The sequence below is a fragment of the Adiantum capillus-veneris genome, chromosome 10 (assembly GCF_014529385.1).
Source record: "Adiantum capillus-veneris isolate H3 chromosome 10, ASM1452938v2, whole genome shotgun sequence".
NCBI classification, from domain to species: Eukaryota; Viridiplantae; Streptophyta; class Polypodiopsida; order Polypodiales; family Pteridaceae; genus Adiantum; species Adiantum capillus-veneris.
The window spans coordinates 55,965,378-55,991,409 of NC_140940.1; the positions used below are offsets into that span (position 1 = coordinate 55,965,378).

At 40.2% G+C, this 26,032-nt stretch overlaps 2 protein-coding genes across 2 annotated transcripts in view; one reads left to right on the plus strand and one right to left on the minus strand.

Moving 5' to 3' along the window:
- LOC147448886 (uncharacterized) overlaps positions 1–26,032 on the minus strand; it is a 171,450-nt gene that overhangs the window by 117,871 nt on the left and 27,547 nt on the right. The gene's annotated exons all lie outside the window — the stretch shown is intronic.
- LOC147448887 (ethylene-responsive transcription factor RAP2-1-like) lies at positions 24,739–25,968 on the plus strand. Its single transcript, XM_086521325.1, has one exon. The coding sequence runs from the start codon at positions 24,787–24,789 to the stop codon at positions 25,441–25,443; it is 657 nt and encodes a 218-aa protein (XP_086377451.1). The 5' UTR covers positions 24,739–24,786; the 3' UTR covers positions 25,444–25,968.

Consider the following 26,032-nt stretch of genomic DNA (forward strand, 5'->3'; position numbering starts at 1 on the left):
ATATCCTTTTTAAGCAGATATGTCCGAGGTCCCACAATTGAAGAAAAGTTCAAAATGAATCTCTTGTAGTAATTTTCATGTCCCAAAAAACCATGCAACTAACAAAGGTTATGTGGTATTGGAAAATCTTTGATTTTACTAATCTTACTCTCATCCATCGTAATGCCATCCCCAGAGACAACATGACCTAGTAGTATTCCTTTGGTTACCCCAAAGACACACTTCTCAGGGTTTAAAGAGATGCACATTTTGATGCTACATTCAAATACTAATGCTAGTTTTTCAGGCATACCCTCTTTAATTCCTTGCACTAAAAAATTGTCTAAGAAAATTTCCATCCACTTTTGTAAAAAATCTTGATAAGGTGCAATCATGACACGTTGGAATGTGGTAGGGGCATCACATAGCCCAAATGGAGTAACTTGATAAGCAAATGTTTCCCATTCAGTAGTAAAAGTAGTTTTTGATTGATCCTCTTCATGTATTTGAATTTGATTATAGCCACCGAATCCATCCATAAAGGAATAAATTTCATATCCACCAGCAACACGATCTAGCACTTGATCGATAAAGGGAAAAGGAAAATGACCTTTCTTAGTTTTCCCATTGAGTTTCCTATAATCTACACAAATACAAATATTTTTCTTAGGAACCACTACAACTGGGGAAACCAAATCACTATAAGCAACCGCATAAATAAATCCCGCATCCAAAAGTTTCATTATTTTTGCCTTATCTTCCTTTTAATAGAAAGTTTCAAAATTAAATTCTGATAAGCCAAGCTCACTTCAGACAATTAAATCTCATTCTAATGTTAATAGATTAAATCCTAAGTCTAAGGTATGCATATGTATGCATGGTCATGGGCATGTATGTGCATGTGTATGTATTCATTTAGCTTTTCTATCTCCTCTTTGATCTTTTTGGCAAATGTCTCATTATAATTGTATGGCCTTTGTCTGCTTGGTTTTGTATCATCTCTCATAGGTATGGTATGTTGACAGATTTCTGGATCAAAACCCTTGAGATCCTTATAAGACCAAGCAAAGATATCGCGGTACTCTTTCAATAAGCTTAACAAAAGCTCTTCTTCTTCTTTCGTAAGGCCGTTTTCAATGTAGGCAGGTCTAGGCTCTTCTCCTGGTTCGGCCAGATCTAACTTGTTTGCATTTTCAGGTCCTTCGCAGGACTCGCCTTGTTTTCGTAGTTCCCTGACAGGATGTTCGACAATGATTTTTTGGTCTTGGAGAGCATATTTTTTGTAATGGGATGGAACACTCATTACATCTTTACCTTCCTCCTCAGCGGTTTCCATTTTAGTTGTATATATCTCCTTTAGAGATTTCTTCAACTCTTGATACTTCTTTATTCGTTCAACTCATGTCATGGTTGAATCCGTGTCCTGGTATTTAGGTTTGCTGGAGTTTCCTATTTTGTTTTTTCTCAATGTTTTTGTTATTTCTCGCTTTTCGTTTAAAGGATATCTACCAGTGATTTTGTCTTTGACACAATCATGTGCATCTATCTGCATCAAAAACTGTGTTCTACTAGAGATTGATGGCATAGGTCTAGTTTTCAAGTTTCTCGTGTCTCTTTTTCTTCTACACCATTTCTATCTTCTCGGTTTCCGGTTTGGAAAGTCAAAAAACTTTTCCTCCCCTCCTTTCATGAGTAGTTTAGCTCTCACATGTTCTTTTTCTAACCCCGAATCATCTGAGGTAGTTGAATGTTCTTCTAACTCATATGTTGTATCATAGTAGAGGTCTGAAAAGGCTTGTTGAGCCTTCATCAACTCCTTGGATTCTTGAATTTTGTTTTCAATGTGAAGGGTTGAGATCATTTGTATGGGAATTATGTCATAGCCGTCCTCATTGCAAAATTGAGTAGGCATAGACGTATTTATGCATATATCCATTGTTGCTAAAATTTGAGTCCACTCAAATGGCTCAAATAAATTCTCTAGAAAGGGTTTAGGTACATAGGTTTCATCTATGCAATCCCTTTCTAAGATACAATCTTCTCGTTTTAAGCTCCTGTTTTCCGAGGATCCGCACAGCCAAATAGGTGTGTCTTTGTTCAACCAAGATGGAAGCTTAGTTTCAATCGACGAGACTGAGTCAAATTCTTGTATGGGTATTTTCATGACATCTCTATAAGTGTGATCTTTTAGATTAACCCTTGTTATTGATCCCACTTGCTTCAAGTATAGATAATTGTTTCCCTAATCCTGGATAAGGTGTACTTGTCGCATGAAAGGTCTTCCCAAGATGATTTTTTAATTAAGTTTCTTTGCAAAGTACGCTATTGAAAAAGTGTGTTGATAATCAATTCCATAGGAATTAACTATCACTTTTTCAAGAAGTCCTAAGGGTCTTTTGATGTGTCCATTAGCCAATTGCAATTTCATTCGAGTTTGTCTAATGACTAGTTGTCGAGTTTGTCGAGTTTGTCTAATGACTAGTTGTCCCCATGATTCCCATACTACTTTCGTGGCTATGGCTATGCATGCCCCACTATCCAGTATTGCCATGGTTTCTACATCATTATATCTCACTGGAAGGGTTGTGTTTCCTTCTTCTCCTTTGTAGTATTCTCCGACTTTGTTCATTGGAATAGATATAATCTATTTGTTATCCAATTTGTGTTTCAAATTTTCTAAAATTTTCACGATTAGCCTTGTTATCCCCACCTTCTCTAGAGTTTTCTGTAAATCATTCCATAAATATGGTTGGATTTTTAATAGTTCTCCTAAAGTAAGAGTGCATTGAATGGGTGTAGATATGATTGAATGGATGTTGTCTACCTCTAGGGTCTGTTACGCTCCTTTTATCTGAGTGGTTTTACACACTATGGATTCATCTTGTTACCATATACATGTGGTAGTGATGTGTGTGAACACACTAGGACCGCCGGGGCATTTTTTCCTTCTTTAGGAGGTTTTTCCCCCGTGCATTGTATATACGTCCATGACTCTAGGGCTATCCATCTTTCCATTGCACACTAAGTAATACACTCTCTATTGTGTGCCTTGAACTTCCTTCATCTTCTCCAAGTAGTGTGCGTTTCTCTGCAACCCTAATTCCAACAATTGGTATCAGAGCAGGTTGCGTCCTCCCGAGCTTAGACACCACTAGCTCTAGCACACATCTGCTCAGATTTCTAATTCGGGCTCATTTCGGTCTCCATTTTCACTACAGGCAGTACTGCACAAGCTATTTCATCATTTTGTGCAAAATTTTGTTTTTTGCATAATAGGTGCCTTACAGTCTTCTACGGTTTGTGCTATACAGCATGTGTTGTTCTCGCTTCGTTTCTCCTATTTTTGGGCAGTTTTCACATCAAGTGCAACATTGACCATGGCTGACAACAACATAGATGTGTTCAAGATGTTTGCCTGCTGAGGACAGGTTGGGTGGGGACAATTACCCTATGTGGGCTTATATGATGCAACATGTTCTTGTGTCAAAGGGCATCTAAGAAATTGTGCAGGGCATTGATGTACATCCTTGTTCAAAGGATGTAGGCGATGTTGAGGATGTTGTAGGTTTTGCTGCAAGGATTTCTGCTATTAGAGTTGTTTTGCATACAACAGAACAAGCTCGTCGGGATGTAAAGGATGCACATGCTCATGCATTGATTGTGTTGTCTATGAAGCACACCATTGTTCCTCAAATCTACAAAACAGGCTTAGGATATTTTGGCTGGTCTTTATGCAAGTCGTAATGAGGCTAAAATTGCTTTGCTGCGTAAAGAGCTGGAATCAAAGATTATGCATGAGGAAGATGATATAGACACTTTCCTTGCTGGTGTCAAGGATATCAATGAGCAACTTATTTCTTCAGGTGAAGTCATTTCAGATAGTTTCCTTGTGCAGACTGTTCTTAATGCCTTACCAGATTCGTACCAGACTTTTGCTAGTACTTGGAGACTTATGACCCAAGGAAATCTTGAAGTTGTCAAGTTTGATGCATTATGCACATTGTTGTTGCAAGAGTCACTTTCCAGAATAAACATGACTAGGTAGCGTGCAATTGAATAGGGTTTTATTGCTTCTCATAGAAAGGGTGGTAGCAATGCAGCCACTTCTTATGATTCTACTGCGAGTGGAAAAACTTATGTTCCTAATTACAATTCGTATGGAAATTTTGGTGATAAAGAAAAAAAGAAGATGCGTTGCCATTATTGTAAAGCTAATGATCACTTGATCAAGGAGTCTCCTAAGTTGAAGGCCAAAGAAAGAGGGTGGTTCGAATGCAAATGATGGTTCCACTACAAATGCAGTCATCGTTGAGTCTTTTGTGAAAGGAGACTGTGTTGCTAATGTTGATGCAGAATGGGATTTTAGTGTAGAGTGCACAATCATGCTGTCCATGATGCATGCATGTCAGTTGCTACAGATTCACATGTGTGGTATTTCGACAGTGGTGCTACAAAGCACATTACCTCACATCGTGAATTGTTCACCTCTCTCGAGTCTGTCGGGAGTCTGTCCCTTATGGGAATCCAGTCACTTGTGCCAACAATGCCTCCTATCCGGTTCAGGGAGTTGGATGTGCTTACTGTTGCAAATGGAAATTCTTTCACACTTGTTGCTGCACTTTATGTACCTGGGATCAAGAATATTGTTTTGTCTCTATCTGCACTTGCTAGACTTGGACTTGTAGTCAAAATTGTGGATGATAGATGTACAGTTCATGATCTCACTTTTGGTGATGAAATTGTTGCATCTGGCCTTTTGTGTCGTGGGCTGTATAAGCTCACTTTGTATGACAAGTATGGACAAAATTTTGCAACTGCAGTTGCAAATTCAAGGGCTATTTCAGATGCAAAACTTTGGCATGCACGTTTTGGTCATCTGACTTTTGCCAGTTTGCTGCGTTTGCAAAAATTTGATATTGTTGCTTCTTTGCCGCCTCTTGAAGCACCTATCAAACATGTTTGTGAAGGTTGTATTCTGGGTAAAATGTAGCGTTCTAAGTTTCCAAATGATTGTTCAGTTAGGGCCACATGCAGGTTGCAGCTTGTGCATAGTGATGTCTGTGGGCCCATGCAAACTCCATCCTTGGTAAATTACCTATACTTTGTGACTTTCAATGATGATTACTCCAAGAATGCATGGGTATTTCCGCTTAAAGTGAGGTCCAAAGTTTTTATGTGCTTCAAACATTTTTTGGCTATGTCTGAAAATGTATCAAAATGTACTATGGACACCCTCTGTTCCGATCAAGGGGGGGGGTATATGTCTCATGAATTTAATGCATTTTTGGCTAGTCGTGGGATAAAACACCAATATACAGTGCCTTATACACCTTAGCAAAATGGTGTTGCTGAGAGGAAAAACATGTCACTTACGGAAATGGCATGATGTATGGTCAAAAGTCAATCTTTGCCGCATTCTTTTTGGCTTGAGGCCATCATGTGTGCCACTTATGTACTTAACAAGTGTCCTACAAAAGCTTTGTAGTCTATTACTCCATATGAAGCATGGCATGATAGAAAGCCTTCTATTGAGCACATGCGTGTTTTTGGCTGTTTGACATATGCTTTGGTGCCACAAACACAACGGAGAAAATTGGATGATAAGGCTGCCAAATGTATATTTGTTGGTTATACTACTGAAAGCAAAGATTACAGGTTGTATCATCCACAAACAAAGCGTATTTTGGTTTCACGGGATGTAGTGTTTGTGGGAGATTCTGTTCAGCCCTTGCTGTCATGTACTAGACACAGTAATGTAAGCTCACAGGATATCTATGACACTTTGTTGCCTCTTTTCAATGGTAAAAATACGAATGTAAATTCCACTGAGGCAAATGTACACCCTATGGGGGTTTCAGAAAATGTTATAGATCAGCCTATTATTGATGCAGATGTACATAATGTACTTGATGAGGAAAGGGCTGAAAATGAGCAAGCTAGAGATATGCCAAAACGGCTGGTGCATACATTGCGCGATAGTAAATTGGATGCACCTTTGTCTAGCCATACTCGTTCAGTCTCTTGCCATGCATCTTATGCATCAGATTGTTGTGCTTTGGTTGTGTCTAGCTTACATGATGTTGAGGAACCTCTATCTTTTGATGAAGGACAAAATTCAAAAAATTGGATGGCTGCCATGCAATCAGAATATGATGCACTTATAGAAAATGACACATGGACTTTATGTGATTTGACTTCTGGCAAAAAGGCCATTTGTACGAAGTGGGTTTACAAGCTGAAACGCAAGCCGGATGGTGAGATGATTTCCATAAGGCTTGACTTGTTGCAAAGGGTTATGCACAAAAAAAGGCATAGATTATGAAGAGACTTTTGCTCCCACTTGTTGTATGACTATTGTGCATTTTCTATGTGCATTGGTAGCTCATTTTGGCTGGGATGTACATCAATCAAACATTGTTACTGCTTTCTTGAATGGTGACATATTTGAGGAAGCTTATGTAATGCAGCCTCCCGGTTTTGTCAAGAAAGGACAAAAGGACAAAGTGTGCAGATGCAAGAAGGCTTTGTATGGGTTGAAGAAATCTCCTTGTGCTTGGTATGAGAAAGCTGACACTCATTTGGTCAAACAAGGTTTTCGTAATACTCCAACAAAAAGCACATTGTATCTAAAGCGTGAGGGTGATCTACTTCTCATTGTGGTTCTTTATGTAGATGATTTGCTGATCACTGGACAAAATGAGAGACATATTGCTGAATTTAAGGCTAATTTGAATGCTACTTTCAAGATGAAAGATTTGGGGCTGTTGCATCATTACTTGGGTACACAGTTTAAGCAGTGTGATGGTGGTATTGCCTTGTGTCAGAAAAGTTACATGGAGACATTGCTATGTAATTTTGGACTTGAGGATTTGCAAACCTATTGCCACTCCCATGGAAACAGGTTTGAAATTCATTCATCATGATGCTGGAGATCCTGCAGATGTCACTCTTTACCAAACTGCTGTTGGTTGCCTCATTTATGTATGCAACACGAGGCCAAATATTCAGTTTGCAGTCTCACAGGTTAGCAGATTTATGCATAGCCTAGGGTCTAAGCATTGGCAGGCTGTCAAGAGGATTTTCCACTACCTTAGTGGCACTTTACATCTTGTCTTGTTTTATCCCAAGGGGGGATCATTGCCACCAGAATTACATGCTTTTTCGGACTCAGACTGAGCTGGTTGTTTTGACATGTGAGTGTCCACAAGTGGTTTTTGTTTCATGCTTGGCAGTTCATGTATATCATGGTTGAGCAAGAAGAAACCTAATGTGGCCACTTTGAGTTGTGAGGCTGAGTACAAGGCAGTCTTCACAAGTACAGTTGAGTGTGTATGGCTCAGACACCTTATGGCTGATTTGGGTGGTGGACAAGACACTGCCAACACTATCTACACTGATAGTCAGAGCACACTCGGAGTTGCGAGGAACCCAGTTTTTCATGCTTGCACAAAGCACATTGAGGTGAATCATGGAGAGGCTCTCAGCAGGCGAGATCATCCTCGCTTATGTGCCAACACATGACAACCTTGCAGATCTTTTCACAAAGGCATTGTCTCATGAGAAGCTTGAAGCTTTTGGCAAAGCTTTGGGCTTACTCCCCTTTGTGGACTGATCATATCCTCAGGGCATGGAACTTTCCTTTACTCATGTGCCAACTCTATTCACCGCATCACTCCAGGGGGGAATTGTTACCATATACATGTGGTAGTGATGTGTGTGAACACACTAGGACCGTCGGGGCATTTTTTCCCTCTTTAGGAGGTTTTTTCCCCCGTGCATTGTATATACGCCCATCACTCTAGGGCTATCCATCTTTCCATTGCACACTAAGTAATACACTCTCTATTGTGTGCCTTGAGCTTCCTTTGTCTTCTCCAAGCTGTGTGCGTTTCTCTACAACCCTAATTCCAACACATCTTCGTTATCTCCCAAGTAAGAGGGTAGTCTTTTCAAAGTCATTGGTTTAGATATTCCCGAAGCTTCAAAGCCGCAATCCCCATATAAGGATTGTACATCTATGTCCATATCAGAAGGTAGATTGTCTAACCAAATTTCCTCTATAGGAGCTGACTTCAAAGTTAGGCTCCCATCATTAATCGCTCTAACTTTTTCCCATAAGTGTCTTGTCCAGTCTTCTTCTACGAATAGAATTCCATCTAAGGCATCTTCACTATCCAGAACTATGAAATTAAGGAAAATTTGGACTCACAAAGGGGCCTTATAAGGAGTTTGACTTTCTCTCTCATGTCCAAAAACGGGCGTGCGATAATTTTTTTGCAAATCAACTCTAAACTTGGCGGAGATTTGACAGTTAAAATCTACTCTTCAAGCTCTTTCTATTCATATATAGCACGCCATGAGATTCATCATATTTTGAAAGATTCTATTTTTTATTCTCTTGTGATGTGACAACTCAATCTAGAATCTACAGAATCAAAAATAGAATCTTTCAAAATATGAGAAATCTTGTGGCATGCTATATATCAATAGAAAGAGCTAGAAGAGTAGATTCTAAGTGCCAAATCTCCGCCAAGTTTAGAGCTGATTTGAAAAATTTTTACCACACGCCCATTTTGGACATGAGAGAGGAAGTCAAACTCCTTATAAGGCCCCTTTGTGAGTCCAAATTTTCCCTAATGGTTCTGGTTCTTTAGTTTCAAGGTGGGGTTCTACCACCACTTCGGATTTCTCTTTATTGGTTCCTACCACAAGCTCCTCAGGTTTTGCCATACTCTCGAGCTTGGGTTTTTGTTTTTCCAGCATCTCTTCAGTAATTCTTACCAAATTTTGATAAGCTTCAAGCTTAGCTGCTTCCATATCTGGAGAAGGATAGTTTTTCCATTTTTTTTCCATGTTTTGGCATGCTTTAAGTCCCACTTGGTAAGCTTCCAAGGTTGTGTTGATTGGCTCAAAAATTGTGTCTACCAAAATTGATTCTCCAGATTTCATGGTGATTTCCTTGATTTTGCTTCCAGCTTCTTTCACTTTTTCATGGAATAGTTTCTTTGCTTTATCCTCGATTTCAATCCTTTGTTTTTGTTTTCTCATCTCATACCTTTTGCTTCTATTTCTCTTGGCCTTTTGAGAGGAAATTTTAGTATTCTCCGAATCATCAGAGAAGTTAAGTTTCGTTTTCTTAGCCTGGGCTCTGGTGATTACCTTGATTGGAACAATAGGTGCACTCTCAGATGAGCTACTAGGTATCACTTGGACTATGTTCACTACTATTTTACCCTTGTTTAAAGGATTTTTTGGACAATCTTCAAGGAAGTGTCCTCCCTTTTTGCAACATTGCATACAATAATCTTCAACTGACTTAATGTTCTTGTCAGGCTCTGGGCATTCATTTTTTCAATGATCATCTGCACCACAATTATGACAATTTCCAGTTCTTGGCTTAATCATGGGTCTTACCATCGGAGGTCTAACACCTTGATTAGCTACATAGTACATTAATGCAAGTTCTGGTGTAGTATAAGTCATAGGTTCTTCCATTGGTGGTGGATGTGGATTATACCAATGTCCTTCTACCATTACTATAGTTGGACTAGGCTCAACATAGGGTGTAACAGGCACTAGTGCCTGTTCATCTACGACTCCCTCTGATTGCATGTACTTTATAGGCACTGCATTATGTTCAGGATATAGAGGTTGCTGACCCAACATAGGTTGAGATCTTTTCATACGCATTGGTGGTCTTTGAGCTGGGGTCATATTAGGCTGATATCTGTACATGGGTTGTCCTTGTGGCCTCATAGGCACATATTGAACATTCCCATCATACTTTGGTCGGTAATAGCACTCATTGGTCTCATGGTTGATCCATTTACCCTCAATTGTACACCATTTTTGTGGCCTAATTGGTTGTCCATGTTGAGGTATCCCTTGCCATGGTCCTTTCGTAGGTGCTTTTTGCATGTTATTCATCATTTCGTTCATCCTTTTGAGCATGTCTTCTATGGTTGTAAGCGGTGCTGCAACAGTCATTCCCACTTGTACCGGTTTGATGGAGGTTGTTTTCTCACTCATATTATTCTTAGGGAAATCTTCTTCATTGAAAATATCACAATTGTCTCCTAAGTCAACAGCATCTGACACACGCTCTTCTAGGGTCGTATGCTTCTTGCTATACAATATGGCATGAAGTTCTTTGTTTAGTAGTCCCTCTAGAAACAATGATACTAATCTTTCTTCTGCAAGTATCTCTACTTCTAGGCATCTTGCAATGTATTGTTTCATTCTAGTTGCACAATCCCTAATAGACTCACTTTGTTTCTTTTTGAAACTATAGATTTGAGCTACCGTATTATGTTTGATCCCATTTTGGAACATGCAGCTACAAATCCTAGAGGTAATGTATTTTAGTCCATGATTGATCTTGGTGGAATGTTTTGAAACCATGTCAGTTCTTTTCCTTCTAATGTCATTCCAAATCCCTCAAATTGAATATGGAAATTAAATATGCCTTCTGCTATTAACACTTGCTTAAAGCTTGCTAAGTGGTCATATGGATCCCCAGATCCACTGTAGTTTTTTTTGAGAAATTTTTAAAAATCAGCTCGACTGACACGTCTATTTGGTTCAACTCCCAATATCCTTGCAGTTGGTTTTGTTTCAAGTCCTTCAAACCAGTTTGTTGGAAATAGTAACTCATGTAGCCCTCGACTGGCTTTAGTGTCACCCGGTTTTCTTCGTGATGAGGTAGTTTTTGGTTTTTTAAAATTACTCTCAAAAGATCTCTCTCAGAGTTCATCTCTTGGAATAGTTTCTGGTCCTTGGCCCACTATCCAATCTCTTATGGAGTACCCTTGGTATTTGGTTTGTTCCACCTCCTTAGACTCATCATAACAAAGTTATTGTTATAACAATCCCTAAACAGGTAGGTTGGTAGATCTGTTGAACTCGTCTTTGATTTTGAAGATGTAGATGATCTTCATGGACGTTAGTTGTCTTGATTTTGCATGAGAAGTCCATAAAAGATCTTTAACGTTTCTATCCTCCCAACAATAACTCCGATCCTAGGATTATCCGTACTAATCCATTTCAAGGGCTTCAAATCAACTTGATTGTATCCCTTGAATTCTAAAGTCGGTGGTCCTTCTTATGCTGCCATATAAAGAATTATGGTATTTACTTCTAACCCCCATTTTTCTATCATGTCAGGGTTTTAAACTTGTAAATATTGAGTTTCATTTTTATCCATATACATTTTTCCTTGTTTGTTTGCCCTGATTTCCTCTTCAAACTCTATACCATGGTCATCAATGCGAATAGCATAGTCTTGATTAGGATCTAGGTAAACCTGAGCTCCATGGTGATTAGTCTTATAAAACGTGAGTATGTGCTTATATCGCACTGTAGTTCCGGTTCCTAAATGAGTTGAATAGGAAGACATTTCAGATGTTGATTCTGAAAAAGTGTCTGAGACTTCTTCAAAGATAGTGTCCAAGAGATCGCCTTGATTCACACTCTCTTCGGTGGATACTCTACTGACAGTCTCTCCAAATATGCCTTGGTTTGCTAGTATACGATGAGATCTAAGGTTCATATAGACTTATGAAGCCCCAGATAGAGTACTTACCGTCAGATTCACTTGTTGTCAACTTCTTCCACTTGACTTGATTGCAACTTTTGTCAAGCTTTCAATTCCTTGTCTGCAACCTGATTTGTGAGGTCCCCAACCCCGAGAAGATTGGGGCGACTTGATAGATGGTCTTCCTTTATTCTCATTTTCCATTGACGACACCCTACTCCATTTCCACAAAGTAGAGATATGAGCAATAGAAGAGAGGAAGTCCTCTATCCATCATATTCATGGTTATAAGAGTCATACACCACAAGCCAGGTCGATAAATCAAGGCTTCTAATGAAAACTACTTCCTAACATAAAGATGAAATCCCATCGACATATTTAGACTCCATAACAAAGCCTTTTTTCCCACATTTAAGAGGCAAGGCCGCCATACATAAACCATAAATATGATATGAGTCTTAGTCTAACTAACTAGAAGTCTTGTGGAAAGTATCCGACTAATTGAGTCCCTAACTTTCAAGAGCACGTACGTTTTGGGACATCTCAACTCTTGGCACAATGAATCTCTAATTTTTCTTCTCTTAATAAGAGGAGTGGAAAGTTTCTTGACTAATCGAGACCACCCATCCTTGACTGGCAACCTGAGCCAGCCCCCACTTTCCACCCCACACTCACACTTTTAGCTTGTTTTCTAATTACTACCACACTGTGTTACATATACAAGCATTGTTCCTTAATTAATTCCAAGCACAATATTATATACTCCTTCAAACAATACCAAAACAATTCAGACAAGGCCTAATGAAGACAACCCTATAATTCAACAAAGATAACTTTTCCAGATTCTCATGAGTTGCCGCTACTCGTGGACTTTCTTTGTCTAACTTCTAACAAACCCTTTGCAAAGGATTTATTCGCTAACCGCCAATTACACAACCTTCCCATCTCGCTAACTGCGAGGCATCTTGCTAACCGTGAGGCATCTTGCTAATCGCTAGGCATCTCGCTATCCGTGAGTCATCCCGCTAGCCGCGAGAAACAAAAGAGAGCCGATAATCCCACCTTAATTTCCGCTAATCGCGGAATAATCTCGCTACCTGCGAGTAACAAAGATATTCTTTCAACAATTTTTCTCTTTAGATGATTCTTCAAACATGATCAACTAACTCTTCATATCAACCAGTAACAACTTATCAAACAATAACAATTTTTCAAGCAATAACAATTTAACAAGTAGTGACAATTTTATCAAGCACTCCTTTCACTAATCTATGAAAATATATGCTTGTTTCTTGTCATAGAATCACGTTTCTTGGACGGTTTAATGGAATCCCTATTCTTATCTTCCCAAGTCAACATGAATAGCAATGCAAAATTATAAATTTGTATTATTGGATTAGCGACATGTTTGATTACTTCCCGTGTTTGAGGTTGAACGACTTCACCTTCTCTTGGAGTCGATACCTCCGCTTGAGTTATGATTGGAGTAGACGATACCTTCTTTTGCACCTTCCTTGGAGGTGGAACGACATGAGCATCCTTAGAGCTTTGGGTCACTCGCTTTGGGGCCATCTTAACGAAGTAAAGAAAAGGGAAAGAGAGAAAGAGAATTCAAGAATCCAAAAGGCAACACGACGATCGTAGAGAAAGACTTGGAGATGGAGATGGCTTGAGGCTAAGAGCTTGAGGGAGAGAAGGTAACTCCGATTTCAAGGCAAGAGAGCTTCCGCTTCTGAGAGTGTGTGTATTCAAAGTGAAGGGAGAGGGGTCTTTATATAGGCTCTCAAGGCGAGCTAAGAATAGTGGGAAGCAAAGAGAGATAAGTTCGCGTACATTCGCGGCTCTTATTTTTTACGGACACGATTTCTGATGTGCAATTTCGGCTGTCCAATTTTAAAGGAAGTTTGGCTTGCAAGACAAGAACTATAAACTTAACTCCCTCCTCTTTCTTTCCTAAAAATACTCCTCCTTTCCTAAAATTGCTCTCTCTTTCCAAAAAGGTCAACTCTTATCTTTCGATACAATCTCGAGGCTTCAGTTTCCCATCAACCTATAGTTTTCAAGTGAATAAGGGTCATAATTCATAGTTCAAGAGTTCCATTTCCAATCCAATCATTCCATTTGAATGCTCTTTGACTTAATAAAATGAAAACTTTAAATATTTGCAAAGTGAATAAAATACTTTTATTAAAAAATGTTGGTTACATTACAATCTCCCCAACCTAGGGATTCAAGATGTCCTCATCTCGAGAAAAAGTGAGGATACTCTTACTCTAATTACTATCTCGACCACCAATATATCCAAAAGAGTGATGTCCTTAGTTTGCTTCACTTGCTACTACTGCTCCCTTAGTCAGTCGTGGAAAATTGTTTTGATAATGTTCCAACTCTCCACATTCAAAGCATCAAACATTCAAGCATCGAGGATCTTGCGCATTAGTAGCATAAACCCTTTATGGTTGTCTATCGTTGAAGCTCTAATTCTGTTCAATTCTTCTTGTAATCCCTTGTTCCTTCATCAAAGGTTTAGTTCATAGTAAAGCATCTTGCACTGTGATAGGCTTCAGGGCTTCCAATCGCGAGCTAATTGGTTCTCTTAAACCTTGACAAAAGCGAGCTACCTGTTGCTCTATGGTCATTGATGGTGCGTAACGTTTAAGCCTTATAAACTTTGAGTAGTAATCTTCCAATGATAAATTGTAGTGTTTTAAGCTAAAGAACTCATTCATCTTTATCGCTTCATGGGCAGAGGGTAAGTATCTTTCCTTCACCACTTGTTTGATACTCTGGGAGTTCTCTAATACTCCCATATCATGACAATGTTGTTTCCACCATAATTTTGCTTTCCCTAAGAGACGAAACATCCCTAACATCGCTTGATTTGCAGGTGTGGTCCTTGCAGCAGAGAAGTAGTCATCCATAGCTTCAATCCATACTTCTGAATCTTTCTCAATGTCATCACCCTCTCTTTTAAAAGATGGTGGTTGCATTTGTTTGAGAAACAATTTATTTTCTTGAATCTCCGTGTAAATAATATCATTTTGAGGATTTTCCAACGTAGAAGTGATTTGAGGATTGCTCTGAGTATACATCAATGTTTATAATAACTCAAATCAATAGGGTAGTTTTCAAAGTTAGACTTAGCCAATCCACTAAAAGCTCAATCGTATAACTTAACCAATCATTACTTATTTGATCCATAAAACCTAATCACATGACTTAATCAATCTTGACTTATCCAGTCTATCAAAAATCAGTCACATGACTTAACCAGTCATGACTTATCTCAATCACATGACTTAACGAGTCATAATTATCTCAACACATGACTTAACCAGTCATGGGTCATCCAATCACAGGCCTTAACCGGTCATGGCTCATTCGATCCACACAAAAAAACTCACTTACATGACTTAACCAATCAAATAGTTTCTTTGTAGAAAAACAACTCAATCTTCTAATCATAAGGTCATCAAAATGTGATATAGGGGTCTAAAAAAGATCTCTGCATGAAAAATCATAATAGAGGTTTCAACCATAACTATGGTACACGTCAATTGGCGTAACGTAATATCTCTGCGAATCAGGTAATGGGTATAGAAAACCATACACATAAGGAAGCTTGAAGTAGCCAATTAAACCTTTTGAAGGGCCTAGGCTCTGATACCAATTGTGAGGTCCCCAACCCCGAGAAGATTTGGACGACTTGATAGATGGTCTTCCTTTATTCTCCTTTTTCGTTTTGACGACACCCTACTCCATTTCCACAAAGTAGAGATATGAGCAATAGAAGAGAGGAAGTCTTCTATCCATCATATTCATGGTTATAAGAGTCATACACCACAAGTCAGGTCAATAAATCAAGGCTTCTAATTAAAACTACTTCCTAACATAAAGATGAAATCCCATTGACATATTTAGACTCCATAACAAAGCCTTTTCCCCCACATTTAAGAGGCACCTTTGGTTTTACCACGGTTGAGACTGCGATGATCTCTAAAGAGGTGCAGTTGACCTTTGGCACTACTAGCCTCTACTTAGGTCTACTAGTATGTATATGTATCTACATGTTTGTGTGGTAATATACTTGTGTATGTATATTTAGATGAGTGAGTAGGGTCAAAAGCTTAATCTTATATTGCTCTTTGTAATGTAGATGTCAGACGACAGACCAACTGGTGAGGAGCAGCCAACTGGCTCTTCTTTTGGTTGGTTCACATCTCAGGTGGGCTCCCACCCGGGGTGGACAACGCCTCCACTGGACTCGAGTCTTGAGTCAGTGAGAACAAGCAAATAAATAAATAATGTTTCTACGTAGTTAACCATAAACCATGAGTGTCATAGGTTTTTTTTTTGGTTATTTACAGGCATGGCCATCCTACACCTATCCTTCTCAGATTCCTACACCGGTCTTAGATCCTGACTTACAGCGGGCTATCTCTTTATGAGAGAAGTACCTCCATTCGATGGAGGATTTGTTTGGCCGCTACGCTCCACATCAGCTTGCGACCTACGGCATTCCTCCGCAGACTACATCATGGGGGAGTCAGGGAGGGACTCCTTACCTACAGAGCCTCACACCGACGGCACCTCCCTCTGCTCTTCCTTCCTATTGTCCTACTCCTATTCCATCGCAGGGTCCTACTCCCATGGCATCACAAGGTCCTACGCCACTCCATTCTACTCCGGCTTCTCTAGAACATCGTCGACGGACTTCCTCTGGTAGCGCGCGTCGACGCTCATCTTAGGGCAGCGAGCGCCATGAGAGACGAAGCGGCGGCGGATCTTGTGGTTTTGCATGTTTTGGTAGTGGCGGGGGAACGGAGTCCCCACTTTCAGAGCGTGTTGTCCCTGACGTAGAGGACGAGGATACTTACGCACCCGTGCCAGACACGTATAGATGCTTCTATACAGGGTTAAATATGGTGGGGAGGTTGATTTCAGCACAGCACAAGGCAGGGCATTTCGACGCCATCTACAAATTCTTATACATTCAACGTATAAGAATTGTTTTATAAAGTTCAGAGACCAACTGCCCGATCATGCACGGTACATTGAGGACGCTCTGTTAGCTAGATTTCCAAACGTCCCCAATCAACATTTTTCACAACAATGGTTGGAGGGCTACATAAAGACATTTCTAAAAAACAAGCAGTTCACTATGTGGCGTGCAGCAGCCAACCAGGTCAGAGATCCAGACAGGAGTTACCGCGGTGGCAACATGGCAGACGCGGAGTGGGAGTGGGCAATTCAAGAGAAGAGTGATCAAGCTGCGAACGGGCTCATCATATAGACAACAACGCGAGGCCCGCGCAAGACAAACTTCCACGCACTATGGCTCAGGAGGCAAGGGAGCTTGGAAGGATAAATATGTAAGATTATTTGAATTATAACGTCGATCGTTGATTATAAAGATTGTAGATGATAATTTGGTATTGTTATTGCTAACTTAGGAAAATGTCACTCTCTCTCGACCAACCAGAGAGATGGTCAAGTATTGGGAGAAACATACAGAATTTGATACTTGGCGATGGTTGTTTGAAAAGAACCACATCTCTTGCGAGCAATTCGACGCAGCGGTTGGACCACTACAAGCGGTAAGTTTAAACAAGTACTTTTGTATCAATTGTTTTGAGTTGTGGATAATTGTTTAATTTGGTTTGGGTTTATGTAGAGCCAAAGTGATCCAACATACGTGCCTCTGGACGACGACGAGGATTAGATTAAAAAATATCTTGTCAAAACTTTCGTAAAGTCCCAATGTGGCACAATGTATATACAACTATTTAATTTTTATTGTAACATTTTTAAATAGTTGATCTTCTACATTTTTAATTGTCAAGGTAAAGTAAATTCAATTTCAGTTCGTTGGTATTTTTTATACTCTTCCAAAAAACAATTGATGTCTTATTGTTTTATGCAGGTCAAAAATAAAGATGCTCATTTGGGCCACCCAAATTTGGGTGGCCCAAATGAGCACCTTTATTTTTGAACTGGCTTTTAGCAGTAATATACATAGTAATAGCAGCGACAAAGGTCGTGGTAATAGCAGCGGGTATATTGCCGCAACTATTACCACGCTTATTGTTGATAAACCACTACCGCGTTCATAGCCGCGGTTATTGCCACCCACAAAAATTTTTCTCTCTCCTTTTTCCTTTGTTTTTCCGCGGCAATGTTAGCGGTTATAGACAACTCCTCTTATAGTGCCTCCCGTATTTGAGGTTGAACGATTTCACCTTCTCTTGGAGTCGATACTTCTACTTGAGTTATAATTGGAGTAGACGATATCTTCTTTTGCACCTTCCTTGGAGGTGGAATGACATGAGTATCCTTAGAGCTTCAGGTCACTCGCTTCGAGGCCATCGTAACGAGGTAGAGAAAAGGAAAAGAGACAAAGAGAACTCAAGAATTCGAAAGAAAACAAGACGATGGTAGAGAAAGACTTGGAGATGGAGATGGCTTGAGGGAAAGAGCTTGAGGGAGAGAAGGTAACTCCGACGTCAAAGCAAGAGAGATTCCGCTTCTAAGAGTGTGTGTCTTCAAAGTGAAGGGAGAGGGGTCTTTATATATGCTCTCAAGGCCAGCTAAGAATAGAGGGAAGCAAAGAGAGATAAGTACGCGTACGTTCACGGCTCTTTTTTTATTTATTTTTAATAAAACAAACATGGATTCTGATGCGCGATTTCAGTTGTCCAATTTTAAAAGAAGCTTGGCTTCCAAGAAAAGAACTCTAAACTTAACTCTCTCCTCTTTCTTTCCTAAAAATACTCCTCCTTTCCTAAAATTGCTCTCTCTTTCCAAAAAGGTCAACTCTTATCTTTAGATACAGTCTTGAGGCTTAAGTTTTCCATAAACCTATAGTTTTCAAGTGAATAAGGGTCATAATTCAGAGTTCAAGAGTCCAATTTCTGATCCGATCGTTCCATTAGAATGCTCTTTGACTTAATAAAATGCAAACTTTAAATATTTGCAAAGTGAATAAAATACTTTTATTGAAAAATGTTGGGTACATTACATGATCCTAGTATCGATTTTAATCAAGTTAGCTATTCTTTCACAAAGACTGTACAATGTTTGCTCGCTATTGTGATTGGTCTATGTGTTTCACTTCAATTTGAGCTAAGTGAGTCAGCAATTGAGACTTTCAGATTCTACTTTTTCAAAAAGTCAAAGGACTAATCTGCAACCTGCAAACTGAGTGAACATATACTAATTTGGATCCAATTGAACCCAAAATTAACCGGTGGTCTTGTATTATGTTGGTATAACACTGTACAAGCTCAAAAGTCAAAAAGTCCGTCTCTATGTATCAATAGTAAATAATCGTGAATTATTTACTTTTTCTCAAATTTTTACACTTTTTGGCTTGGTTTGCCAAGTATGCAACTTGTTAAGGTCCCTAGACAAGTTTAACTGAGTTTCAACAAAATTTGTTCAAGTTACCATCTGTTTCGTGTTCGCAGACTCAATTTTCGAGAATCTGGCTTAAGTCTTACTTTTGTGATCCAAATTTCACCAAATTTGATTTGTGTGGTCTACTTGATATGCTTCACCTTGTTATATACTCAAATGTGCAAAAATATCTAATTTTGTAGCAGATGTACGATTATTTACTCTTGCTATTTTTATGCAATTTTTTATCACAATCTTGATACAGATTTGTTAAGCAGCTCAACTTAATCTCCCTAGCCAAGTTTCATGAAGTTTGGATAATTCTTGTTCAAATGGTCAACAGTTTTGTGTTTGCAGACTGACTTTGCAGATTTTGCCACAATTTTCAATCAAATGATCCAAATCTTACCAGATTTGATTTGTGGGCTTAATATAACATGCTAAAACTAGCGGTATGTTAAGTTGATCAAAAAACTTGAAAAATGGAACAAAAGTAAATAATCGCGATTATTTACTTTTCTCAAATTTTTATATCTTTTTCGTCAACTGAGGATGTACACTTGTTTAACACATCAATATAAGCCTATGAGTCAAGTTTCACCAAGTTTGAACAAAATTTTTCCAATTTTCCCTCAAGTTCTACACAATAATAAAGAATTTAGTTTTTACCAAATTTTTAGTCAGTTTGGTGATCCAAATTCCATGGGCCTTTACAAAAGATGTTTGTACACATGCATAGAGTCTCTCGTATCAACCTTGGCCACTTTTGAGCTAAAAGTAAATAATTGCGATTATTTACTTTTGGCCCAAAATGAGCACTTTTTTCAACTTTTTCACTGGACAGTCTTTTTATGATCTATTTTAAGCCTCTGAGTCAAGTCCAAACTTAATTTGGCCTACTATGTCAAGAAAAAGTAAATAATCTAAGTTTTTGCAAACTCTTGAAATTTTTACCTCAATGCGTCCTTAAGCTTACCCACTGGTTCATACAACTTTTAAAGCATAATCCAGCCAGATTCAGTGGTTGACAGCCTTTTGGTGCTATTTCTAGCCGTAGACTTGAAATTCTGCAACTTCACATAAACAATTCACAATTGATTCTTTTGGATAGAGAAATGTTTTGAGATTCCACCTCGGATTCTACTTACCCTACTCCTAGGTTCTACTGCAATGGGGTTGTGGGAAGTATTCACAAACACTCATTTTCTTGTTAGTTATGGTTTTTTGAGCATTGATCTTAAGACTTGTCTCATCCATTAATCATTCTCAAAATCCTAATCTAATCCTACAATCCTACAAGGTACTTAGCAAGTACAACCTACTTCCAAGCTACCTCTACACAGCAAAAGAGGACAATCTTAAGCTATGCGGTTTTAAAAAGAAAGTTTTAACTCTAGGTGATCCTAGAGGAAGTTAAAGGATAACTTCACAAGACGCTTGTGTTTTTCCATGGTTTAGGTCTCTTCGATATCTGGCAGTGGAGCCAAATGTGGGACGGGTGTCTACCTCACTTCTATCTTATTGCAGACATAGCGAGGATCATGAATATAATTGTCAATCCATGGGACGAAGCTGACTCGACTAGTGCATAGAGGCTACAAGAGGTTTTCAATCTCTTGGAAAACAACAAAAAACTCGCATCTAACTCAAGCTATACTCAAATGACAGAAATCACCAAAAACTAGTCGCTAATGGGCAAACAAATCACATCCATCACAGCATCAAACGACATCCAAACGTCACGAAACTTCTAGCATATGTTTATAAGACCTAAGCACACATACTTATGGTCTCAAATCTCACTTTAGGTCAAGTGCAAAAATCACAATTATTAATAGCAGTGAGTTTTTGACCTAGTCGTTTTTGACCCAGAATGCGTCTAAATGCTTAGCAGTGATGCCTCAATACCCCACCTATACTTAGTTTGGGATTTTGAAGCTTAAATTTCTACTTATTATATGAAATTAGGCCGCGGGTCGGCGACGCCAAAAGCTACGGAATACCATGAAATGATTACGTCAATGCGTAGAACTCTTACCTGCGGTTGCAACGCAACAGACGACACTGCAATGTGACAACCAGGAAGGGAGTAGGAAGCACGAGAAGGAGAGAAGTGAGCACCGTTAGCTCACACATCCAAAACTTATAAAAATTGGCTTTTATACCTTAGCCAAGGTGTTTGTGATCAAAACTAATAATCAGGGAGCTCTAACTAAAGAGAGGTTGATACAATCAGGAAGCTTGTAGCCCTGGCTTATCAATTACACTATTTATCTGGAAAGTGGGAGTTACAATATTCCGGATTCATCAAAATAATAAGTGGTTTTACAATAAAAGCTTTGAAAAATGTTATTCGAGTTATCTGAGTTAGCTTGCTGCTAACATTGTCTATAGGATGAGCCTGTTGCAGCTTGTTCTCCCTTTTCTTGCATGACCCACTCCCACTCTGCATCTGCCAGGTTGCCTCTGTGGTAGCTCCTATCTTAATTTGCGACTTGGTTGGCTGCTGTGCAGCGTACGCTTAATTGCTTGTTTTACAAAAACTTTTTAATGTAGCCCTTCGACCACTGTGCCAAAAAACGCTCATTAGGGGCATTTGAGAATCGAGCATGCAACGATTCCTCAATGTAGCGTGCATGATCGGGTAGCTGGTCATTAGTGAACTTTACAAAATAATTCTTATATGTTGAATGTATAAGAATCTGAAGATGACATGGAAATGCCCTACGTGCGCAGTATCAGAATTCACTTCGTCGCCATACTTTACTCTGTAGTAGCACCCATGCGTATCTGGCATGAGTACCTCAGTAGCCTCATCCTCTACGTCTGGGGCGACATGCTCTGAGATAGGAGACTCTGCCCCCCCCCCCCCCACCACCACCATCGCCACCACAATAAGCGAATCCACAAGATCCCCCATCGCTACGTCACTCTCGACGCTCGTTGCCCTGAGACGAAGGGCGATGCGTGCTACCAGAAGAAGTGCGTCGAGCAGTTGTGGGTTGTCGACGATACTGGGTAAAACTAGAGTGGAATGAAATGGCGTAGGATACTATGATGGAAGGGGAGTGGGGCCATGTGATAGAAGGGGAGTAGGTCGATAAGAAGGGACCATAGAAGGAGGTGCCGTCGGTGCGAGGCTCTGGATGAAGGGAGTCCCTCCTTGACTCCCCCATGGCATGGTCTGCTGACAAAGACCGTAGGCCGCAAGGTGCCGTGGAGTGTAAAAGCCAACCATACATGGTGGACTCTAGTGTGCATCCCACACGGAAATATTACAATTTAGCTTTGCCATGCAATTGTGAACAGATGAGTGACTACTTTCTTTACCCTCTCTTGCTTGTAGCATTAATTATACCAATGTTACTCACTTTGAGCTCTTCTTCTTCGAGCGGATACCACCTACTACTTTGGATAAGGGGGAGACAGAGGTGAGAGAGATCGATGATTCAAGTCCCACGGCCACAAGTCTTAGCGAGAATGATTGTCATGATGATGATGATGACGACATGGAGGATGACAAATTCGAATATGATGAAGCCAACACATCCACAAACGACAATTATGTTTCTCTCTTTATTGCTTTAGGATCCATGGGCCTAGAATTGGATGGCACTTCTTGTAGAGATCTTTTGGAAGATGATTCATAAACATTTAGTATACTTTAAGTTGTCAAATTTATTTTTGTGCCGTCCATTTATCTCTCTCTCTATCCCTCTTTCTCTCTCTGTAATTTTGTGAAGAATGCTAAATTAGGTTAATCAAGTGAGAGTGGTTAATTTAATCGATAACAAAATATCTATAATTTTTTGAAACAATATTTATTTATGAAAAGTAACAAATGCTTTGCATTTTTTAAAAGAAGCGTTGATATTATAAAGCGTTATGGGTGCAAGTGGAGCTAGCGTTTTGTATTGTACACATTGTTGCAAGGTAACGCTTGAAGAAACTAACATAGGTGTTACCATCTGGTAAAATGTGGGGAAACTTCACTCTATCATCTTCATGCCTCGACAAAAGATGTCGTACATGTTTGGCTTCTCATCTGTGACATTGCTTGCTTTATATGGAGGTGCCTACATAACTATAGCACATGACAAAACTAATATAGGTGCTACCATGTGGTAAAATGTGGGCACACTTCACTCTATCATCCCCATGTTTCAACAAAAGATGTCATCCATATTGACTTCTCATCTTTAACAGTGCTTGTTTTACATGGAGGTGCAAGCTAACTTTAAGATGGAGCAAACTTTTCGTAGTTTCATATTAGCTATTGTTGTATGTTTAAATATTATTTTTCTCATATTATTGATATTTTATAAAGTGTTATTTAATTTGTTTTCACAAGCAAAGTAGAGGGAAACACTAAAATTTGAATATTTAAACACCTAAATTTGGGTTAAACAATAGACGCGATAATATCAGATGCTATAATAGCGGTAATAGACACGATAATAAACACGATAATAGACACGGTAATATTTGAAATACAAAAAAAACCCATCCTCCTCTCTCTTCCCTATCTAGCCCATTTTGGACTTTCTCTCTACAAAACACGATAGAAGTCCATGATAAACGTGTTTAGATTTTCCCAAAACTATATATCAATTTCCCATGTGATTAGAGGGCCCCCCCATAAGCCCCGTAAAGGGCCTTAAGGTTTGAGGGGCCAGGGCCCTTCACCCTTTGGAGGACCCCTCAAAATGACATGTAGCACCCCATATCCCCACCATACCCCATTGGCTGCTTTTTGTAGCCCTTTTAGTTTACTCTACTTTTAGGAGCCAATCCCTTTTGACCTAGTGTTGCCCTTCCAAAAGGAGTTTCCCTTTACCTAAATTGTAGCTATCACTAGAGGCTACCATTTATTTCTTTGGATGAGATTGAGGGGGCTGCAAAAATAGTTTAAGGTATGGTATAGGGACAAAAAATAATAATTTAAAGGCCCTGTAGAGCCTTTTAGAGGATCTATTGGGGGGGGGCCTCTTAGAAGTGTTTTGCATGGGAGGAGTTGCCGTTAGTAGCAAACCCCCGCTGAACCAATGACACCACCTCCACAAATATTAACTACGCTTTCGCGTGGTGTTGCCCCTTAGGCTTGTTTGTTGGCTATGCCTCGTTCACCAACAGTTTGGTAACTCTGTCCGTTTGGGCGGAGTTTTAAATTGGCCCCTGTCCTTTCGTGTGAATGCTGTTTTTGTCAATGCGCTGAGGTAGACCCCTGCACGGTTCGAAACGCTCATTAACCGCAACGCAACAATTTTCGTTCGTTAAGCTTGTAAGAGCACATCCGCATGCCGAGTTGGAGGGGGTAAAGCGTGTGTCATCTCATTTGTACGCTTTTGTCTTTAAAAAGCCTGTTCTAGTTTTCAGTGGTGTCACGAATCTCCGAAATGAAGAATGCTTGGGTTAAACTCTGCCTAAAAAGGTAGAGTTAAAGTTGCGAAGAGCATGCGAATGCGCTCTAATCTTAGAAAATTGACATGTGCGGAAAACCAGTGAAGGTCTTTGAGAGATTTGGAATCTGCCTTTTGGCAAAAAAAAAGCGCCATAGCTGGACGTTCACAGGTGTGCAAGCATGTTGGCCCCTCCTCCGTGTCGTAGATTGAAAGAGACATGAATCGAAGGATGAGATGACGGCAGCAATGAGACAGAGACACGCACACAGAGAGAGAGAGAGAGAGAGAGAGAGAGACAGAGAGAGACCCTCTCCCAGGCGCTAGCAGGGGACTGTAGGAGTTTACAGTGTGCCGGAGTTTTCCGTGTCCAGCCGGGACCATTCTCCTGATTCCGTGTCGGCCGGGAGGACATATATGAAGTAGTTTGGGACAATCTTGGGTCAAAGACATTTTCTACCAAGACAAACCCATATCTGAATGACATCATCAACGCCTACGCACGAAGGGCAACGCCACCAGGGCCGCCGGTTGCTTCCAAAATTCAAAGGCGTGAGGCGGCGGCGTTGGGGGCGTTGGGTGGCCGAAATCAGGGTGCCCAGCAGTAGGGACCGCCTCTGGCTGGGCTCTTACGCGACTGCGCACCAAGCTGCCCGCGCCTACGATGTGGCCGCCGCCTGCTTGCGCGGCTCCTCAGCTGTACTCAACCTCCCTTCGCTACCCTTGCCCTCAGCTCAGGACACCTGCCTCTCTCCAGCCTCCATTCGAAAGCTTGCAGCGCAGGAGGCCGCTCGCCTTTCCTCTCACTACCACGATTTTCTTCATGCAGACAATTTTGAATCCGCAGCTTCTTTCCCTCCCCCTGATATCCCTCTCGACAGCGGCAGCCTTCCTGCCCCGGTCACACTCAGTGAGGATCATCGTCATGGAGACCTTGGGTCTTCTCCCTGCGATGCCTGCCTTGATGTGCATTCCCATTCGGAGCAGCAGCCCGCTCCTGCGACCGATGATGAGTCGCCATCGCCGCTGGACCTATGGTTCTGTCTGGATCTCAGCCCTACAGTCGGCCCCCACTTGAAAGATCTCCTCACCCGCAGTCTCTACCCCGAGAAAGACAACAACCAGGAAAGCTACTGATTTTGTCTAGCCCACTTACTTGGAGTCCGCACAATGCGAGGGGGCAGACCCCACGAAGTAGCCTTTAATTTATACTCAAAGCAAAGCAGTGTTGGGAGAAAAATCAATTTCACAAACATATAAAATTCCCTTTAGCGTAGATTCCTTGAGGAAAATTTTCCCAAATAGTCAATGTTTTACTCTATTTTTTTATATTTTTCAAGCGGATTTCTCTTTCTTTTCGTCCCTTCAACTTCAACCGGAGCCGAGGGACACTTTTCTCAAGTAGTGACTCAAAGCCAATCCACACATACCCAAATCTTAGAGGGACAATTCTCCACGGTTTCAAAATCAATAATCTAGTGATAATCTTGGGCGAGGACAACATCAATCAATGCTCACACCATCTTTCGATGCCCTCTCTCTCTCTCTCTCTCTCTCCATTGTGAGAGATAGAGAAACTCATCCATAATCTATAACTATTCTATAATGGCAAGGAGGATGCACTTTACACGCGTTAACAAATGATAGCTCCATCTTATTCTCCCTTGGTGAGTCTCTCTCTCTCTCTCTCTCTCTCTCTAAATCACTTACTGCCCATGCAAGTGCC